A 21,301-nucleotide genomic window follows, 5' to 3' on the forward strand; every position below is an offset into this window, starting at 1 on the left:
AAATTCGTCCATACCGAACAAAATAAATCATATTTGACTTAATAATACAAATGAAAATAAGCGTTTATTTCAGCAGTTAGCACACTCAGGCAAAAGACAGAGCAGCACTGCAGGGAAAGCTCACTGACACACAGTATAAACAAATCTCCAAATCCATATTCACGTCAGCTGATACAATGTGACTGTATGTGTGTGTGTGTGTGTGTGTGTGTGTGTGTGTGTGTGTGTGTGTGTGTGTGTGTGTGTGTGTGTGTGTCATGGGTCATGACAAGCCATGGCAGATCAACTGTGTACTGTCTGTCAGCTCGTATTGCTGTATGTATTGGCCCCAATAATATTGGATGCATCGCAAATGTTTCCTTGCCAAAAGTGATGTTTGTTTACAGCAGGACATTCAGCCATTTTTGATTTGTGTGTGTGTGTGTATGTGTGTGTGTGACTGTCTCTGTGTGTGTGTGTGTGTGTGTGTGTGTGTGTGTGTGTGTGTGTGTGTGTGTGTTGACCTACAGAAAATGGGCCAATCCAAAACTCAGACCACAGTATCAGAATTCCCGCTGTGAGATCATAATGGAAATCATTTGTAAATGCATTAAACTGCCTCAACACTTCCTCTTCCAGTCTTCATATCAATATCTTGTCAATATGCTTTTTCCCATGTTGTTATAGCTGTGTGTATTGCAGACTTTGAGCTTGAGGGTTTCAGGTACCAGATGTTTAAAAAAAAAAAAATTATATCAGAAAGAAAGGCAAGGCAAGTTTATTTCTATATCACAATTCAGACACAAGGCCATTCAACGTGCTTTACAGGGGCATACAATACATTAAGATTAGACATTAGAAAAAGCATTTAAAAGATAGTACAACAAAGAAAAGATTCATGATTAGACATTAAACATTTAGACAGCAATGTAGAAGGGCTGAAATGAAAATTACGTGACTGACAATATAGTTATTTTGATATATATTCTATGTAAATAAAATTACTCTTTCATAGTTTCAAACTAATTTTAAAATATTGGGTAATCTGTATTCACAAAACCAAATAGAATGTATTTTGAGGCAATCTTCACCTACATTAGACATCATGTAAGCCCATCACATCCGTGCCTGTTCGGACTATACAGTATATATCCCTATATATGTCAGTGTTTGTTTTTCTACCTTGCTATTTATATTATGTGTCTGTGTTCAAGTAAAATCATTTTTGTTATCATTAACATCATGTTAACATTATTATCTTTAAAAAAAAACAATCCTTACTCTAGGCTCTTCGGACTTAATTTGTCATCGCATTTTGCAAACATATTAAACCGACAATATTATGACGACAGCATCAGAGAAATAATATAAACTGTTACGAAAAGATGGCAGATATATTTTAACATAGAAACTATTTTTGGGGGATTTTTAGGCCCAAAATATCAAAACATTTTGTCAGCATCACAATTTAAAACATATCAACCATATAATGTTGAGGGATACGTCCTGTATAGCCTATATAAATATATCGTACTGTATTTTTCACTGAGTTATATGACGAAAGCATTTCCACATAGACATAATATATTTGGTGTTTATTTACTAGCACCATTTTCAGAAACCTATTACGTAACTTAGAATTGTTGGAAATGCTGAGCCCCTGTTGACAAAGTGAGTAGAATGTGAGAAGAAGAGGAGAGAGAAGGGCAAATTAACTATATGAGCCAGGAGCTGATGTTGAAATGTCTAAAAATAACACACACACACACACACACACACACACACACACACACACACACACACACACACACACACACAAATACGCAAAGCAAAACCTATAAGTAGAAATTTTGTTTAAAAATATTGCTGTTATAATTTACAGTAGCATTGTGTCATTTTAAAGTAAAGTGTATGCAACGATAGTATATACAACGTTTTAGTAATGCTAAACTACTTTTTCCACTTTAAGTTATATAGCTCTCATTTCCCCCAAATTCTGTTAAGCATTTCCCAAAATATGATGTTTAAAATCCCCAAAAGATTTATTTCAATGCACTCAAAATCGGATTTAATCCCGGGATTGGATGTCACAAAAAAAAAAAAAAAAACATTGGTACTTCTCCTCCTGTCATGGATTAAAACAATTTAATATCAGTACAAAAATAAATTTTGGGAGGTCCTCTTTGCATGGGGCCGGTGTGATATTCTGACAGTATGATAACCTTAAGCAAAAATACCATGGTTTCATGGTTTTGCGATTACAGGTCTCAAATGTGTTATTTGGAAGTTGTCTGGGTCAACAACTTTCTTTTCGGCTGAACATAATAATAAATTTGAATATTCTGAACATTAACTTGTATGAAAACATTACAATAAATAAAAGATTTATATTTAACTAATACCTTAGAACGGTATGACAGAACATAATAGCAGTTTTCAAACTGGCGGTATACCTTGAAACTTGTTATCGGCCACGGCCTATAGTCTTAAAGGTGCATTATGTAACTTTCGGTGTGTCAGAAAAGGGAATATTTTCGGATTTGATTTATTATGACAGAAGTATTCAATACTAAGAATATCATGTAGAGAAGGTATGTTTTGTAAAGTAACTGCAGGTTTTGCAAATGTAAACAAATCCTCCTCGTCTGAAACTGTATAGTGCACCTTAAATGAATGTAGATTATTTTGACATTTTGTATGTTTCTATATAATATCAAGGTAAAGCAGGCCCCAGTCAAAGGGTTGAATAGAACAAAGAATACGAGAATCAAATGTCCAAACTTTAATTTAGTGCCACCATATTGTTATCATCTTGACATTTGTTACTGTCCCCAAACACTTGTTATGTGCCTTTTAATGGGGCCCTAAATGGTACCTATCTAAATGAATTATGTTGACTACTAATTACTATTCTATATACTATCCATCAGGGTGAAGCAGGCCCCAGCAGAAGTGACCAAGTCCAACCCTTCCAAACGGCACCGGGACCGTTTGAATGGAGAGCTGGAGAGGCTGGCTAGTCTGCTGCCCTTCCCCGACGAGGTGACCACCAGCCTGGACAAACTGTCCATCCTCCGCCTCAGTGTCAGCTACCTTAGGGCCAAGAACTTCTTCTCTGGTAAGTCTGACTTTTTTCTCCTTTGAAAACAGTTGATTAAAGGTGCTATGAGAAACTTTTTTTATATTTCTGAAACGGTCTAATTTTTCCTCTGATGATCATGAATTACATGTAAAAGCAAAGGAGAACATCAGTGCAAAGAATGCTATTTTTTTTACATAGTTTTTCTTAATGCCTTTGTCACGGGTATGCCCACACAGTAGGTTTTTATACTAGTAAAGATATTGTGAAGTGAATGGTTATTGGTTGGGATAGGATTGAGTCTCTTAAAGGTCGAGTCAGTGATTCTTGAGAATGCTTGTTGTCAAATCACTTTTTGTCAAAATCAGTGATTATAAGTCTGTCACATAAATCACAGATGATGTTGTCCGTCATAAAACCAAGAGGAAATCAATATGGATCAGGGGTTAAACTACTAAGACACAAGTGAGAAACATCTTCACTACATCTTCACATCTTAACGAACATTACAGCCAACAGCCAATCACGTGGCAGGAATAGAGGAGGGCGGGGCTCGTTGGAATGGACTAAAAATAACTGCGAAATGAGAAGCCATCGTCCACAAGAAAAAAGGTCACTCAACTTCAGTATAGTTTGGGAAGATTTTGGCTTTTTTACCATCCGATGAAAAAAAGGCAAACCTTTGTATCGGCATACAGCAACATGGTTTATTCTCTAACTTTTCAATAAATACATAATAATTTCACATGTCGCCTGCAAATGATCAATATGAAACAAATTTCTCCTGGGCTTATCGCTTAACCCTAAAGAAAAGTATATATGTTTTTCTAAATACAGCACAGCACAGGGTAATTGATAAAAAACGTGGCCATGAGACCGTTAAACCAGAGCATGGATGGATACTGTGTATAAAGGATGAAAAAAACGGTTAGACATGATGTTTAAGACGAACACTCTCAGGCTAGAAAAATATTCATGGTAGCTTCTTTGGTTTTTTAAAATGTTACTAAATTAAATATTGAATTGAGAGAAACCACTCATTTATCATATAATATAAATGAGTGCATCTTAGGAACGTCTTTTGCTTTTTTAGAAATACTTAGTGAAAGAACCCTTAATGAGATATTGAAGAACTCTGAGTATGTTGAGATTGCAATTTTCCCCACCAGCCTTCATTCTGTGTACTGCAAGCCCTTTGCTAGAGAAAATGTTTTGGCACAATTTGTGTTTGTAATAAATTGTAGTGATTTAGATAGGAGGGAGCATTTTAAAGTGAGGGTTGGCTGTGTGTAAATGCCCTCGGTTGCTGCTTTCGGTCCCTCTTGCCCGTTTGGGAGAATGTCACAACAGTGTGTATGTAGCGGCTAGCTCTCCGTAGCGCTGTGTGTTTGCCCTGTGTGTGTTTCCCGACATCTCACGGCTCATCTCATCAAACCAGAGACTCAGAAAGACCAACCAGCCACCGCCTTATTCACATGAATTCATCCGAGGGGAAAAAAAAGCCCTTAATATTTTATAGGGACCCTCGTCTGTGGTGCTGTGTGTGTGTGTGTGTGTGTGTGTGTGTGTGTGTGTGTGTGTGTGTGTGTACTTGTTAATGTGGCTTTGTGAGGACCAATTCAAGTTTTTTAACCATCGGACTGAGGACATTTTTGAAAAGTGAGGACATTTAGGCCAGTTCTCACTTGACTGGCCTTTTGAGGTGCTGTTTGAGGGTTAAGACTAGGTTTTAAGATGTAGGTAATGGTTAGTGTAAGGGTTGTGTTTAGGCAATTAGTTGTGATGTTAAGGGACTAGGGATAGGGAATGTATTATTTCCAAGAGTGTCCTCACAAGTATAACCGTAAAAGTGTGTGTGTGTGTGTGTGTGTGTGTGTGTGTGTGTGTGTGTGTGTGTGTGTGTGTGTGTGTGTGTGTGTGTGTGTGTGTGTTTTGGAGAGAGACATCACTTATTCCAAGATCAGGACATGGATGTTGCTTGGTGTCCATTAAAAACCGTAGCCTATTCGCCAAAGAAGCATCGGAAATAGTCGCATGCAAACGGATGGAAAGTGCGCGGGCCCTTTCTCTACCAGTCAGAGTGAAGACATTGTTATTTTAGGCGGCGATCTCTTCGCATGGAGATTGCTGCAATGCGGGCGGTCGGATGCTCTTGGAACATGAATTATTGAGGGAAACCCTGGAGTTTAAAGAATTTATGAAATGGAGGCAAGCGCAATGTTTGTTTAAGGCAGTGGATTTTTGAAATGGCTGTTTGGGCGGGGGGGGGGGGGGTTAGACGGACGTCTGATATGAGCGCGTTTTTCGGGCGGATGTAGCAAAGGCATTTTGTTTTTATTTTTTTATTGTGTGTGTGTGTGTGTGTGTGTGTGTGTGTGTGTGTGTGTGTGTGTGTGTGTGTGTGTGTGTGTGTGTGTGTGTGTGTGTGTGTGTGTGTGTGTGTGTGTGTGCGTGTGTGTGTGTGTGTGTACATATGCAGTTTGGCAGCTTGATTCATATGTTCTGTATATATTTGGAGGCCCTTTTGATGCCCTGAAGAAAAGAAAAATGTAGCAAACAACGGCTGCTATCTGAAGATGCTTTTTCGTCTGATTCATTTCCTATTTAGTGGAGCTATCAATAGAAAAAATCACATATTTATTTATGTATTTTCCCTAACATATGGAGGAATATTCACTCTGGCCATTCCTGTCAGGGTGAATTATTGATAGTGGACTTCAGTACCAATAGGTCAACACAGCGCCTACGTAGACAAACCCTCCTGTCTCACTGCATTAGCCTACTTCTACTGGACCGTCTCTAAGTAATTAACGAGCTCAGGACTCTTACATTAAGGAAGCCGCTCCCCTGAGAGAGAGAGGGAGAGAGGGAGAGAGAGGGAGGGAGGTAGAGAGAAAGAGGGAGGGAAAGAGAGAAAGAGAGAGAGAGAGGGGGGGGAGAGAGAGAGGGAGAGAGAGAAAGAGAGGGGGAGAGAGAGAAGGAGAGAGAGAGGGAGAGGGAGGGAGGGAGAGAGGGAGAGAGAGAGGGAGAGGGAGGGAGGGAGAGAGAGAGAGGTAGAGAGAGAGGGAGAGAGAAAGAGAGAGGTAAAGTGAGAGAGAGAAAGGTGGAGAGAAAGAGGGGGAGAGAGAGGGAGAGAGAGGTGGGGAGATAGAGGGAGGGAGGGAGGGAGAGAGAGAGAGGGATAAAGAGGGGGATAGGGAGAGGGAGAGAGAGAGCTGTATGTTGAACCCCGAGGGCCCCATCGCCTCAGGCAGCAACCACTGTGGTCAACACATAGGTTTGTTGTTTGTAAACAACACAAATCTCGCTCGCCTGTCGGACTGAGCGGGTGGTCCGCCGCGCAATCTCATAGCTCCATTGCATTCTGGGAACGCTGCCATTAGCTTCAACTTCAACGCTATTCTGTTGCTGCTCTGTTTGGGTTAACGGTGTTTAGAAGAACTGTGAAATGTTAAGAGAAAGGCTACTCATCAAATATTAAAATTGCACATGAATTGCCTTAGGCGTATACGCTGTGTAGATAGTTTTGGTTGTTACTGTATTTCTTTTCAAACTCTAGTCCATGGCTGTGTTGCCTGGTAATGCAGTGTGCAGTTGAACATTGAACAAAAGCCCTGGAAGAGCTGGCTGCCTTAATCTGCCTGACAGTATTATCCAGGCCCAGCTGCCATCTTGGTTGTTGTCACCGGCGACAATGGCCGTTTGAAGAGAGGGGCGTTAACTCCTTTAAAACTTAATAACACTGGGGTTGGATCCACCCCCTCAACACACACACACACACACACACACACACACACACACACACACACACACACACACACACACACACACACACACACACACACACACACACTACCATCTTCACAGCTGTTGTCTGACTTTTTTTGGATAATTCGTTTGATGACTTAAAGGTGAAGTAAGCGGTTTATTTATGTTAATATAAGTGTTAAATCGCTCTTTATTCATACAGTGATCACATACATGATGTGCGCGTTTCATAAAGCCGATCTCTCAGTCAGCTGCTTTACATGTAATTGGCAAATAAACGTTTTGGCGGATCCCGAAATTATTATCCAATCACAAGAGAGAACGCTACAAACCGACACCCGTATCACTCATGGTCTCACTGCCGGTGCACGCCAGAGCGACAGATGGGTGAATGTGTATGCACCTACAATGGCGGAGCATGTAAAAATCCTTCCCAATGTCTGTTTTGATGGTTTTTTATCATGTTTTATCACACTTATGGATCTGTGATGATGCTAGATAACTCGCAGTGCATTAATGTGGTGACGTAGGGACGAGCGAGGGGACTGCTAACTGCAGTAACTGACAGGAAGTTAGCTAAAAGAACCATTCCGCTTACAGCACCTTTAAATATGGATGTTTTGGGAATTATTTTGTGAACCTGAAGGTGTCATAGTAACCCCCAGGATGTTAGGGGCGACATCATTTGTGTTGTGTTGTGCAGATGTCAACACAGTGTTGCCAACATATTCTGCAAGATTTATACATTGGGCAAGAAAGAGCGTTACAACCACAGTACTGATGGCTTTCCTTGTGTAACACTGAAGGGCCACATGCAGTGTTTCCACTAGCGTTTGTGTTGTCACGGGATAATTTGGTGTGGAGAATCAGTGATACGCTTGTTAGTTTATCCTCTATGTGTGGGGTTAGTTTTCCATTCGCCGGTCCAGAAAAATGTGTGTATTCTTCTCCCTCCTTTGAATCAAGCTGTTAGTGGCTCCAACATGACAAGGTTTAGTGTATTTAGTTTCAGGTTGAGAAGGCAAAAGTCAGTGAATATCAAATGTCAGTAAACATGCCCTAGAGTAGGCAGTATGACATCCTAATGTTTATTCTTACACAAATGTCGAATGCATTTTTTAACACTTGTTTTTGTCCTGCACCAGACACATTTTAAACAAGTTTTATTAACAGTTTAATTAATTTTAAATTTATAACATTAATTAACATTATTAAAAAGCAATCTAAATGCACCCTAGTCAACTTAAAGGCTATTTTATTTCATCTGCATACTTTGCCTGTTGTTATAATGGGCATCCACATGTCAAAACAACCTAGAATTACAACATGTAAATCAGATCAAATCAAATCAAATCAGTTTTATTTGTATAGCCCAATATCACAAATTGACATTTGCCTCAGTGGTCTTTACATTCCATACAATATGATACAATATGATACAATATGACACCCTGCCCTTACACCCTTAGCTCGGCTGAGAAAAAAACTCCCAGTAAAAAACCCGTATGCATTCACATAACAATTATAGTATAGAAAACCTACATCTATACACACATATATAAAACAGAGAAATGACTTCAGTCAGATGAGAGTTGTTGGGTGTCCATAGTGAGGATTAGTTCCGTTATCTTAATGGTGAAGAAAAACCCTGAACAGATCCTGGACTCAACTAAGCCAATAAGGCCTCCCTTGGGTTTCTTGGAAGAGTCTCCTTCAATCGCAGCCAAAAGGCTTGATTGTGCTTTTCCCTTTTTCCTCATCTCTCTCTCTCTCTCTCTTCTCTCTCTCTCTCTCTCTCTCTCTCTCTCTCTCTATCTCTCTCTCCCTCCTCTTTTCACACCCTATCCCTTCTAGTTCTCCTTCAAAAAAATGTAGATGCACCTTTAATTTCTAAACTCTCTTTTATATAATATAATTAATGATTTTTTATAGTTTCTTTTTTTTAACTGACTATTTCTCCGCAAAATAAAAATGTGCTCAATTTGGAGTCATCGGCAAGCATGTGTTGAAAGCATGATTCAGATTATGTTTGGCTACTTTTCTTATATACAGTAGAAAAGGTTCCCTTTAAGGGCTGTACAGTGCGACAGTTTTGATCGCATTTGCTACTGAAATTGATCACGTGCGATGATGAATACAAATCTATTAGCACTCGTGCGACAGGTTGATAATGAGGAGAGGCTGTCTTTGAAACACAGAGGAGAGATGCACAACACTGCTTAGAGGGCTCTACATTAACACTGCGGGTAAATGAGTCTTAGGCAAGTAAGTTATTGAGTCCACCCTCCACTTTGGCTGGTGAAAGATGTGTGCTCGGGATCTGTGCTCGTGCAGGGATTCTAGGTATAAAAACTTCACGGCTTCAACGGCAATTACCGGAAGGAGACGGCACCGCAGTTAAGTTAGCGCGTGCACAAACAGAACATTTCCTGTGCGCCTTCACATTAAAAGCCTGTTACTAGCCAAACGTGAGTTGACTTTTATTTTGAAGCCGGTAAGAACAAGAAGTTGGCGCTTTTTTCTAGCTTGAAAGGCAACTCCTTCAGCTGCAGAGAGCAGTAGCCTAGTCTATTTAAACAAAGTTTTAAATAAGCCACTGAAAAGCTACTCCCAACACATTCACAACAACCTATTTAATTTATCCTAAATTGTACCAATATGTATACTTATTTATTTAATAGGCTATGTTTAATGTTTTAAAGTTTGGTTTTAATTAGCAAAGGACATTATAATAATAATTCTGAATCAGCAAAAAATTGCAATTGGCAGGTTAGATTATTTTTTCTAAATTGCAATCAGTGCACCCCTATTAATTTTTCTACAATTATTACTGCACACACTAGGATATCATATTAATTGTGAATCTCAAATGAGACCAGGATGACATGCTCAAAGGTAATTAGAGCAAAATGCAAGGGTTAAGGTTATGCACGTTTTCAATCATAGCCTACTTTGTGTGCTACCAAATTTATTTTTGTGCTACTGAATTTTTTTGCTTGCTAGCACCAGTGCTACCACCTAAAAAAATAAGCGTACAGCCCTGCCTTAGTTTTTAGATGCAGATGCAATCAAACTATGTCACGTGACTGTTCTGTTGCATAACCAGGGCTCTGACAGATTCTCATTATTGTTGCACAGAGCTTGAGATGACCCCGCGCTTCATAGATCATAGGTTAAACCTGTAGTATATACATCAGTATATAAACAGTATACAACAACAACATGATTAACCCTGTCATTTTATTATAGCAGAAGGTCTATTGGTGAAGTCAAACGCAGCTCTTTCAAAAGTTAAAAAAATCTAATATTTTACCTTACTGCTGCTTTTGTTCAAAGGGGGCGCTAGAATCAAAACAAACTGAAAGTTCCTCGGAGCAGGGCACCCTTAGCTCAGTTGGTAGGGCGTCCCCCCCATGGGCCTCGGCCAGCAGCGGACCCGGGTTCGATTCCAGCCCGCGGTCGTTCTCTGCATGTCACTCCCCTCTCTGCCCCATTTCAACTCTGTCTCTACACTATCAATAAAGCATAAAAATGCCAAAAAAATATCTTAAAAAAAAAAAAAAAAAAAAAAAAAAAGTTCCTCGGAGCACCTTTTAAAGTCACACAAATAAATACATATTTCACAAGTTTCCACATGGTTCTATAGACCATTGTATCTATTATAAAAGCACCATTGATGGAAGGGCAGCAGCAATGCACCTGCACCACACACACACATTATGCAACTCCCAAAGGACCCAGTCATAGATATAGAATATGAATTATTCAAAACACACATGCACTCATGAAGTTAGTGTGTTCAATGACTGTAGGCTAATGTAATAGAAACATTAGCGAAAGTAGCATATTGCATCAATCCCCCCCTCCCCCTATTGAATTCACGTCAATCAATTCAAATTATCTGTGTGTGTGTGTGTGTGTGTGTGTGTGTGTGTGTGTGTGTGTGTGTGTGTGTGTGTGTGTGTGTGTGTGTGTGTTTGTGTGTGTGTGTGTGTGTGTGTGTGTGTGTGTGTACATATGCAGAACATAATACTGTATGCCTGAAAGAACAAGTCCCCACTGTTTTAATTGAATTAATGTCCATACATTGCTGCCATGACACAGCACGCATAGGATTGACACACAGCTGGAACTACAATATCAGTCAATACGGACGACTAGGCTATTAGGGTCAGAAAGAGATGAGAGGGGGACGTTTTCTTTTTCAATCTGCACCACGAGAAAATTATTTAAAATGGAAGAATAGATCGTTATATCGGCATTGTATGAACACTCAACAGTTGAAGAATGCAGTAAATTTCAAGGATCAATAGCTCATAAGCCAAAAAAGTTAATAAAACACAAACGATGCATATTCTGCTACCACCTTATTTTAACCAAAACCAGACATAATTTAAGCTCTAAAAAATGACTTTTGAAGGTCTATGCTATTATATTTGATTTTTTATAAGAGTAAAGGTATAGTATATGTTTTGCTTCGATGTTGCTCTTTGTAGATGGTCCCTGCAGCACTTTTCAAACCCGTCAATATCGCTTTTTTTTTTTTTTTTTTTTTTTTTTAACCTTTATTTATACAGGTATATCCCATTGAGTCCGAAGACTCTTTTGCAAGGGAGACCTGTTCCCATTTACACGCTTTCAATTTCACTGCAGTCTTGAACTGTCCTTTTTATTCTGGACATTGTATTCCATCTATGTGCACACAGATGAACTGCGTTTCCTTATTTGTACCCATACGGTACATGTTGTTTTGCAGTTTAAAAGTGTAGGGCTTCCATTATACACAGTTTCAGACACCACATACAACACACTTTGGTTGCGTTCCAAATCGCATACTTAGTTTCTGCTATATAGTATGTAGAAAAAAGATTTAGGATGTTCCGATTCTTGTGGCCAGATTTAGGATGGTTAGAAGTACCCGGATGTCCTACTTCATGCGGCCAAGATTGTTAGTGTTGAAAACTGCATCCTATTTGGGCGATTCTGACCCACAATCCAGTGCGCACGTGAAGTGACGTCACATCGACGAAGCCTCCATATGAAAACAAACGGCGATGCGACGGATATAAAAGCAAGAGGCAAGATCAAGACGCAATGTTATGATGAAATAAGAGAGTAAAGTATGTCCCAATAGTATGCCTACTGCATCCTAACTAGATTCTTTTTATCGTCGGATGTAGTATGTAGAATAGAAAAAAGAAAGAGTGTGCGATTCGGAACGCAACCAATGAGACAATCACATCAACATCAACAGTTCAAATGCTCCAGTGCTAATCAAGATGCTAACAAATAAATGCTAAGAGATAACCCATGAAAACACTCAAAACTGACCACCAAAAATGACATACAAGTAAAAACCAAAATTAAAATAATGAATGACTAGATAATAGGCTACATACATACACAAACACAGGCTACTAGAAGTAAGGCTACGTGATCAGCAGTATAGCGGGTCATCCCCCTCCCCTCCTATCCTTACCCCTACAGGGCTTAACCCCCATCCCCCTCAACCCAGCACTGATCACGATACGGGCCCAGGCCAGGAATGCAGAGTCCGGGCAAAGCTAAGCTAAGCAAAAGGCAAGGCAAAGCACAACCTGGTAATCAGTTAGTGACCCCTCCCAACCCCCTTAACCCTTACCCCCTACCCCCCTTACCCCTCCTCAATTCCCAACTCTCCTCCTCACCCTAACCCACCACCACTCACTCAACTCAAATCGCCTCCCATAAGCAAATATGCAAAAAACCATGTGATCGCGGAAAAAACCTTGGGAGACACGAATGGCAACACAGGGTGCGTGCTTTCCCCCTGCATTAGTGGCCGCGTGTTCATGTTCAGCCCCTACATGTGTGTGTGACTGTGTGTGTGACTGTGTGTGTGACTGTGTGTGTTGCGGGCATCCATGTGTGTGTAAGTGGATGTGGGGGTGGTATGTGTGCATCGCGTGTTCATTTGCTGCAGTGTTTGAGGGGGTGAAGGAGTTGAAACGTTCTATATTTACTTCGCTGCCATTCACACTCTGCTAGAATAATTTACACACAAACACACTCACACATACTGTATGCATGCACGGGCTGCTGGGGTGGCTTGTGTACATGCTGACACACACAGACACACAGACACACACACACACAGACACACACGCACACACACACACACACACACACACAGAGTCCCTCTCTCCAGCTCTCGGTCTTCGCACAGTGACGGGGTGTGGAAATATTTTCACTGTTGTGAGCTTGTTTTTTGCACATGATGGCATGTAGTGCTGTAATGTTTAATGCAGATTGGGATCCTAACAGGTTCTGTAATGTTTTTTTTTAAAGGTGCAGTCTGCAAAGGGATTTGGTCTTTTTCAGAACAGACTTTTGGTAGAGATGGAATATGTGTTTTTAGTTGGTGAATAATCACTTGAAATTTTTTTTTTTGTATTACCTTAGAATGAGCCTTTTATATCTACATAAGAGTGGGTCGCACTGCCATTTTTCTTCAGTTGCACACAATGGACAAACTTAATGGCTTTATGCCTTTTATATATAGTGGCCGTCCTGGGGAAATGCACCTGTTGGAAGACCAAGAAGAAGAAGTACTATAGAATAAATTACTTAATACATCTTCACCTCATCACTTGATGTTGTGGACATTTTCAGCAAGGGATTGTTAAAATCTAGAATCTCACCACTAGATGACAGATAAATACTATCAACACATGACCCCAAGAGCTTTGCTAGAAAATATTAAACAAATTCAATATAGTTTGCCTTACACTAAAGATCATAACTCACCATTGCAATTTAGGTTAGCACTACCACGACAAAGCAAAGCTAACACTAGTAACTGTTCTTCAATGCATCGCAAACCATATGTCAAAATGTCAATTTACTGGCACAGTAGTAAAAATGGGATGCAGTTCAAGGTTTAAAAAACGTTGTCACACACACACACGCACACACACACACACACACACACACACACACACACACACACACACACACACACACACACACACACACACACACACACACACACACACACACACACACACACACACACACACACTTTCTCTGTGAGTACAGCATCAACATCTTGACCTACACTTCCTGATTAGCTGTTGCCATGTTACCGTACAGATTAACACCTGAGCGGAGACCATGTTTGTCCAGTGATTTAGACCTCATGGTGACAGTGTGATACTAAAAATAACTCATAGGAATAACGCTCAGGTTAGATTTAGCAAAGTATTATTTTATTTATTTTCTGTTTGTATTACTCAGCTTTATTCTCATTTCAAAAGACAATCATGAAATTCAAATTTAAAATTAAATAAAAATAAACTATAATTCAATTAAAAAGGGCCATTTCTGCTCCTTTTATATATGCTAAACAGTGTTCCATGGTGTAGAATAATTGGCATATTTTTAAGATGATTTCATCTGTGTACGATATAACATTTTCCCCCTATTAAGGAAATCATAATATGGTGCTGATTTGGAACCTGATAACTAGCCAAACGTAAACATTGTAAAGAATTTACTTTGAAATGAAATTACCTTAGTTTTGAAATCTCACAACTTTTGGTACTTCTGTTTTATATGGTCATACGGTTAAGCATAACATGTTCAATGAGTGGTCTCCCCATCCGTGAAAGTAAAAGTAATTCTTTATTTTTCTCTGGTTCTCTCACGGTCTCAATCAGTCCTGGCATGGATCCAAAATAAACAACAGTGCTTTCCACCTCCCCTCCCCTACACATAACCAGCATGAGCCATATGGGGTGGGGCATGTCAACACAGCATTAAAACAGTGTCTGAGGATGTCCCTAAAACACCAAAGGGTATCTGTCTCACCCCCCCTCTCTACTGCTGAAAGGCTTAATACGGCTGGGTTAATGCCGGACAAATATAGCCCTATAGTTTCATGATTCAATCATAGCTCCTTCCATTGTTACCCAATGTGAAATGACAGCACAGGCGTGCAAAATGTGGCGTAAACAAACTTGTTTGTTTCTGAGTACTACTGTGTAGATATTCACTGGTCTGTGAATCACTGACTGTAGAAGCAATAAGTAGGTTTAGCCTTATATGGGTGTCTTTGATTTATAGTTTGTTTTGAATAATGAATGAGATTTCAAGCAAGCACCATCTCAACTATTAGTAGAACTATACAAGACTGTAGCTGGTGCTCGTCAATCACGGTGAAGTTTAAAGCTACAGTGTGTAATATCGTAGTGTTTAATGGTATCTAGTGGCAGATTTTGGTGTATTTACGGAAGCTACGGTGGCCTTCAAGGACAAGAAGCTAGTTACTAAAGATGGCATCATCCACCACTGCCTCAAGTCTTTGCACAACATCAAGTGATGACGTGAAGATGTATTTAGTTTGTTATAGTACTTCTTCATCTTCCAACAGTTGAATTTCCCAGGACACCTCCTATATTTAAAACACCATATAAACTTATATAGGCCATTAAGTTTGTCCCTGCTGTGCTACTGTAGAAACATGGCGGCGCTCCCCACTCCTGTGTAGATATAAATGGGTTAATTCTAAGGTAGTAAAAAAAAGAAACTTTTTTTTTCAAACAATAACACACTCATTAAAACATGTCTTACATAGTCTGTTTTTAAAAATATCCAATCAACTCTACACACTGTACCTTTAAGTCTTCACCACAACTTTGTCTGTGTAAAAATAACTCGCCGAGCGCTGGTTTCTGGCACTGCTATACACCCAAAGATCATTGGTGTTAAGTAATACTTGATCTCCAAATCTTTTCCTGTGATTGGTGGCAAACACTTTAAGTCTCTCTTTTTGGCAGAGTGAGTTTTGTTATCAGGGCTGTAACAACGCTGTGGACAGAAGCCAGGCCGGCATACTGTATATTAAGGATTTAAAAAGCGCCCCGCAAGCACGGCACATCCCCCTAGCTTAATCCGGTTGTAAATAGCATGATGGGACAAATTGAAATTGGTCAAATATTTGATAAATATTTGCGGTGTGCTTAATGTTTTTGCTGGGTCTCATCTGTAAAATCCTGCTGTGAGATAAAGCCTCTAGCATAGCGCTCATAGCCTCTGGTTTGTGTGAGCTTAAAGCTGCAGGCGCCCAGCTGAAGGCCTGGGACTAGAGCCAGGGCCTCTCTAGGTCACGGCCCCATCAGGCCAGGAAAGATTTGTTCTTCTCAAAGGATCCACAACTGGGCTGGACTTTGCTTTGGTTTGGTTTGGTGGGTTTTTGAGGTTCTTCTGAAGCAAGTTATACAGGTTTTTCATAATTAGTTATTTTCAAAGATCTTTTTTTTTTTTTTTTTTTTTTTTTTTTGAAGGGGCAGTGTGTAATATATATGTATTTTGTAGTCATCTAGTGTTGAGATTATAGATCGCAATGCTCCGTCTATACCCCTCCCATTCTGATAAACTACAGAAGGTACCTCAAGTCTTCCCACAATATCAAGTGATGAGGTGAAGATGTGTTTAGTTATTTATTCTATAGTACTTCTTCTTCTTCTTCGTCTTCCAACTGGTGCATTTCCCCAGGACGCCCCACTATATATAAAAACAACACGTGACAATTTATAACTTTGATTAAAAAAATAATTGTAGAAATTAACACCATCATAAGCCTTTGGTTCCAGCCATATCACAACCGTTCTAGAGACAACACAATGCAATACAAAAAAGCCTCCGAAAGCAGCTGAAGTATGAGAAACTTCCTCATTTTCAGGGTCAGTGCGTGTTTGTCAGGCTTGATTTGTCAAACCCTGGCTACAGTAGCCCAGGGCCGACATGAGGCCCAGTGAGAGGACCAGACACACACAGTCTAACACGTCCTCCTTTCCATCACTATGGTGCAGCTCTATGGAGCACATTCATAGGGTCAACCAAATGAGATTTTCTATGAAAAATTAGATTCTAGAGAATGCATGTTGTCAAAATCAGTTAATGTCTCTTCATGATCCACTACCTGTGTGTGTGCTATACTCTGTGTGTGTGTGCTGAAAGTGTATACAGTAATACACAGCCTAGACTCTCTGAACGAGTGTGTACACAAAGTGTGGGGGCCCACCATAGCTAGCAATATGCTTGTTTACAGAGCTTAGGCTGTGTATTTACACTGGATTCACTTTTTCTCCAGCACTGCAAACAGTACGGACGGATTGCCGAATCGTGAGGAGATATTCACTGAATTTGACTAAAAAGTGTTCTGACAACAATCATTCTCAAAAACAGCATAATAGATTGTATAATGTTGATTTGTATTCTTTGTTATCTTTTATTTTGATGAATATGGGGTCACTATAAGAGGTGAGCATACAAACATCTTATGGGCCGTTTCTGCAGCTCTCCTCGGCTAGTTTATTTCCATCTAGTCTTAAGTGTAGGGACAAAAATAGAAACGCACTGTGCAGAGTGCAGTGAAGGAAAACTAAAGTGAATTAGTCTCTTGTGGACACAGACGGTATTGCAGGGAAGGTCCCATGTCATATTAGGTCACGCTTGTGTTTTGATGTATATTCATTGTTTGTTCAGTAACTTTATGCAAAGATAAGTGTGTTTGGGGAAAAGCCAAGCTGTTCTATTCAAATCACTGGATACGCCTCCAGTGATTTCGGTGATTTCTTGCAGCACTGTTACGCCAACATGTATGTATGTGTGTGTGTGTGTGGTGGTGGGTGACTAGCGGTGTTAATATTTCATTATGTTTGACTTGAAGGCCACTGAAGCTTGATGAGCTCTCTGCTCTTTGTCCTCTCCTGGCCTGTTCAAGAGGCTTTGTGTGTGTGTTGGCCCACTTTGAGCTATAGCTGGATTATGCTACTGACGCGAGTGTTAGTGTACCTGTGTTATCTCCTGAAGTGTTTAACTACCTTTCATACAAACACAACACACAGGCACGCATGCACGCACACGCTGACAAAAGGCAGGGCTCATGTTTGGGCTGAAATCTTTTTACTTTATGTTGGTGCACATTTTTTTTTATGATCTCAGACTCATATACAATGGCCTTCGTTATCTAGTGATGACAACATTGTTTTTGCAATCACTGGATAAAAGCCTGTACGTTTTTATTGTGTCATAATTTGTTACAAGCAGGCTTCAATGTTGCCAATTCAGATTGACCTTTAGTTAATAAAGTTGCATTTGCTACCACATTTGCAACCAAGTTTTTTTTTTTATTATTCGCATTACTTTTTGATGACTTATTTTTCTACATGAAAGCTGATCACGGGAGACAGACAACAAAGAAAGTGGAGGGCTGACTCAAACCTGACAGCGATTAGGCCTTGGGATACTGCGATCACATAGTTCAAGCAATTAGGCCACAAATTCACCACAATTATCTACTCTTTGTTTGCTAAAAGCCGCTCTCTTAGCCACTGCATTCAAACCTATTGTCAGCTGTGGAAAGTCGATCCAAGACGTCTGTATGGGAATAAGGTCAGGGGGGTGTCCGACCAAAGCCGTGTCCCGTGTGAAGGTGCTAGCGTTGGCCGTAGCGCACACACACGCACGCACGCACACGCACATGCACACACTCTCACACACTCTCTCTCACACACACACACACACACACACACAACCACACACACACACACACACCCATACACCCATATGCTATCCAGTGTCTGTCGCTAACACTCCCTAGCCTCGTAGATGGACTTGCTAGTTAACCCCAGACAACAAAAGGTTTGACCCAGAATCCAGTCACCCAGAGTTGTCACACCTCACCTCCGGGGGTTAAAGGTGATTATGGGTCACTACACACGGCTGCTGCTAGAGCCCGGGTCAGAGATTAATGCTCTCTGGACCTACATGCTCTCTTTCTCATGACATCAGCGCCGCACCTCATCGGCTCACGTTATGGAGAGAACCGTGAGATGATTATGATATATTAGCCAGAAAATATGTCAGCGACTCTCGGCAATGATGCTATCGATTTGTTTTCAGTCAGACGATGTGTTCAAATCGTTTGCAGTTTATTAAAGTCAACCCTGATGCCTAGAAATTAGATTACGTTTTTAAGTACTAAATTGTTCTCGTAATAACATTGTGATGGCAAACGTTGTTGCTATCTGGACTATGTTAAGAGCGGGGGGGGGGGGGGGGGAAACGATAGAGAAACGATAATGGATTTCAAGACAGACATCTTTGTATAACCTGCCTGGTTAGATAAAGGTAAAATTAAAAATTAAAACTATATATTGATCATTTGGGAGACTCCTTAATTCCCTGTCCATGGGACTGTGTAGGCTGCATGGAGGAGCATCACTGCAGATAAGATGTGAATGAGCTCCAAGAGAGATTGTATTTAGGCTTTTTCTTTTATCTTCGAAAACTTAAAAAGACTAAAACAGACTCCAGCTGTCAGTTCCACACTACACAAAGAGTGTTCAGATATTAGCATATAGGCTAAAGCGCCAATGGTTCCATAATGTGGAAGTGAACCTAACCGCACTCATTGTAGGGTTCACTAGAGTTGTGATTATGCCATTACATGACTCCGATAGTCTACACATACATCTGTACATAAGATTCCTGAGCACAGCAGGACAGGTGGGCACATTAACACTGACAAACATTTGGCTTGTATGATTATTAATATCATTTTAAGCCTGGATATCCCCACTGCTGCAGCGGAAATGGATTGAAAGAGTATCAGTAATGATTATGAAGCATAGGTGAGGTCAGAAGTTCAGTTGGAAACCAGATGTCCTAAGAAAACAATCACTTTAAAATGTAACATTAACATCTGAATGCTCTTGTGTCATTTGTCGGTCTGCACCAATGTTTCATTTCATGTTTCAATTGTGACATGTATTTGCATTGTTGCAAGTTGGAACCATCCTGGTAAAACCTCTGAACATTGACACTGCTGCTAAAGATTTCTCTACAGTGCCTCTAGTGGTCAAAGATGACATGTACCTTTAAGACAGAATGCAGAGAGAAACTATATAATGCTGCTCTACAATGCTCATGGTTTTTTGTTTAATTCAACATGTACCTTCTACACTATAGTGAATATACAGAGAGGATAATCAGAAGACATTCTTACTATTTTAGTAAAATCAAGACAACTTCAAAATGCCTTTAAATGCATATTAGGCCCGGACTTAAAGGCATACTATGCAGGATATTCTCTTATAAACAAAGTACAGTGTCACACCAAAATAATCCCACTCAAAGATCTCTTAAAGGTGAACTATACAGTTCCAGGGGTGGGTCGGATTTGTTCACATTTGCACAGCCTGCAGTTAGTTTACAAAACACATTACCTCTTCATGTAATTCTCTGTATGGAATATTTATTTAATCATAAATGAAAAACAAAATTATTTCGAGGCAACTGGAACCAAACATAGGACTAGACTATCTTACATTGTATTCCTTTATTTAGCATGGACAATGCACAACTCATTAGCAGTACCAGAGTAAGATATAAGCTCATTTTCATCTCTAGTCCTTAGTGCACCTTTAAGACCCACAATACTGATCTGTGGTGATTGACAAATTATTCTGATCTTCTCATCCTTAACATGCAAGGGGAGAAGCCTATCCCATCGACATACGTTGTTCTACTGAACCCACCAGGCTGCCATCCCCGTTCACACGCCTTGAGCACCAGAGCAACTAAAAAAAGGGTTATGTCGTCGCACACTGGGAAAATATGAGGAACCCACTAGGTTGAAACCAGCTGGGGCCATCAGCCAATGAAGTGTGCTGAATGGACCGTGTGTGTGTGTGTGTGTGTGTGTGAGTGTACGGAGGGGGAGGGGGGTCAATCTGAGCTGAACAAGCAGTAAAGTGCAAATTAACTGACGGCTCAATGCATCTCTGGGAAAGGACAGGAAGCTTTCATTGTTATGTGTGGTCCATATGTGAAACTTTTACATACAAACACAATTTTATGTGCAAAAAATATATAATGTATTTCTTATTATATATATCCGCTATATTCTGTCTAGAAGTCTGTTTTCTTGACATTGACTTTCTTTTTGCAATTGAGGACCAAACTGCTTTGTGTAAATATAACTGAGATTTGCCAAATCTTCCCATCAAAAAAAATATATCTTTCTTTCACTCATATAGGTTGAACATGATTGAAGTTGTCCTGGTAGGCCTATGTTAACAAATCTTATGTTAACAAAGGGGGCCCACTGTAGCTAGCAACATGCCCGTTTACAGAGCCTAGGCCGTGTATTAACACTGGATTTTTTTTTGCAGCGCGCGCACAGTACAGACAGCTATCGGATCGTGAGGAGATATTCACTGATTTTGAGCAAAAGTGATTTTGACAACAAGCATTCTCCAGAATCTCTGCCCCTCCTTTAATTGTATGAAATCCAGTGGTGTCAGCAACACAAACTGTGCGCACAGTGTTTTTGCATAGCTTCAGATGAAACTTTATGAATATAGCCTGGCTGCATATACATCAACAAAAACAGGTCTGTTTTTCACTTGTAAACATAACCGATCCGCT

The 21,301-nt window shown here is 40.1% G+C and overlaps 1 protein-coding gene across 1 annotated transcript in view; it reads left to right on the forward strand.

Annotated features, from left to right (window-relative positions):
- Nucleotides 1-21,301, forward strand: part of LOC307258504 (aryl hydrocarbon receptor-like) — a gene marked incomplete at both ends in the record, with an annotated part of 39,733 nt that overhangs the window by 1,662 nt on the left and 16,770 nt on the right. Inside the window, one exon of the mRNA XM_080038059.1 lies at nt 2,910-3,097. Within this exon, the coding sequence (XP_079894185.1) occupies nt 2,910-3,097 (188 nt within the window). The remainder of the gene's footprint in view (nt 1-2,909; nt 3,098-21,301) is intronic.

This window comes from Ammodytes marinus, assembly GCF_949987685.1.
Source record: "Ammodytes marinus genome assembly, chromosome: 12".
NCBI classification, from domain to species: domain Eukaryota; kingdom Metazoa; phylum Chordata; class Actinopteri; order Uranoscopiformes; family Ammodytidae; genus Ammodytes; species Ammodytes marinus.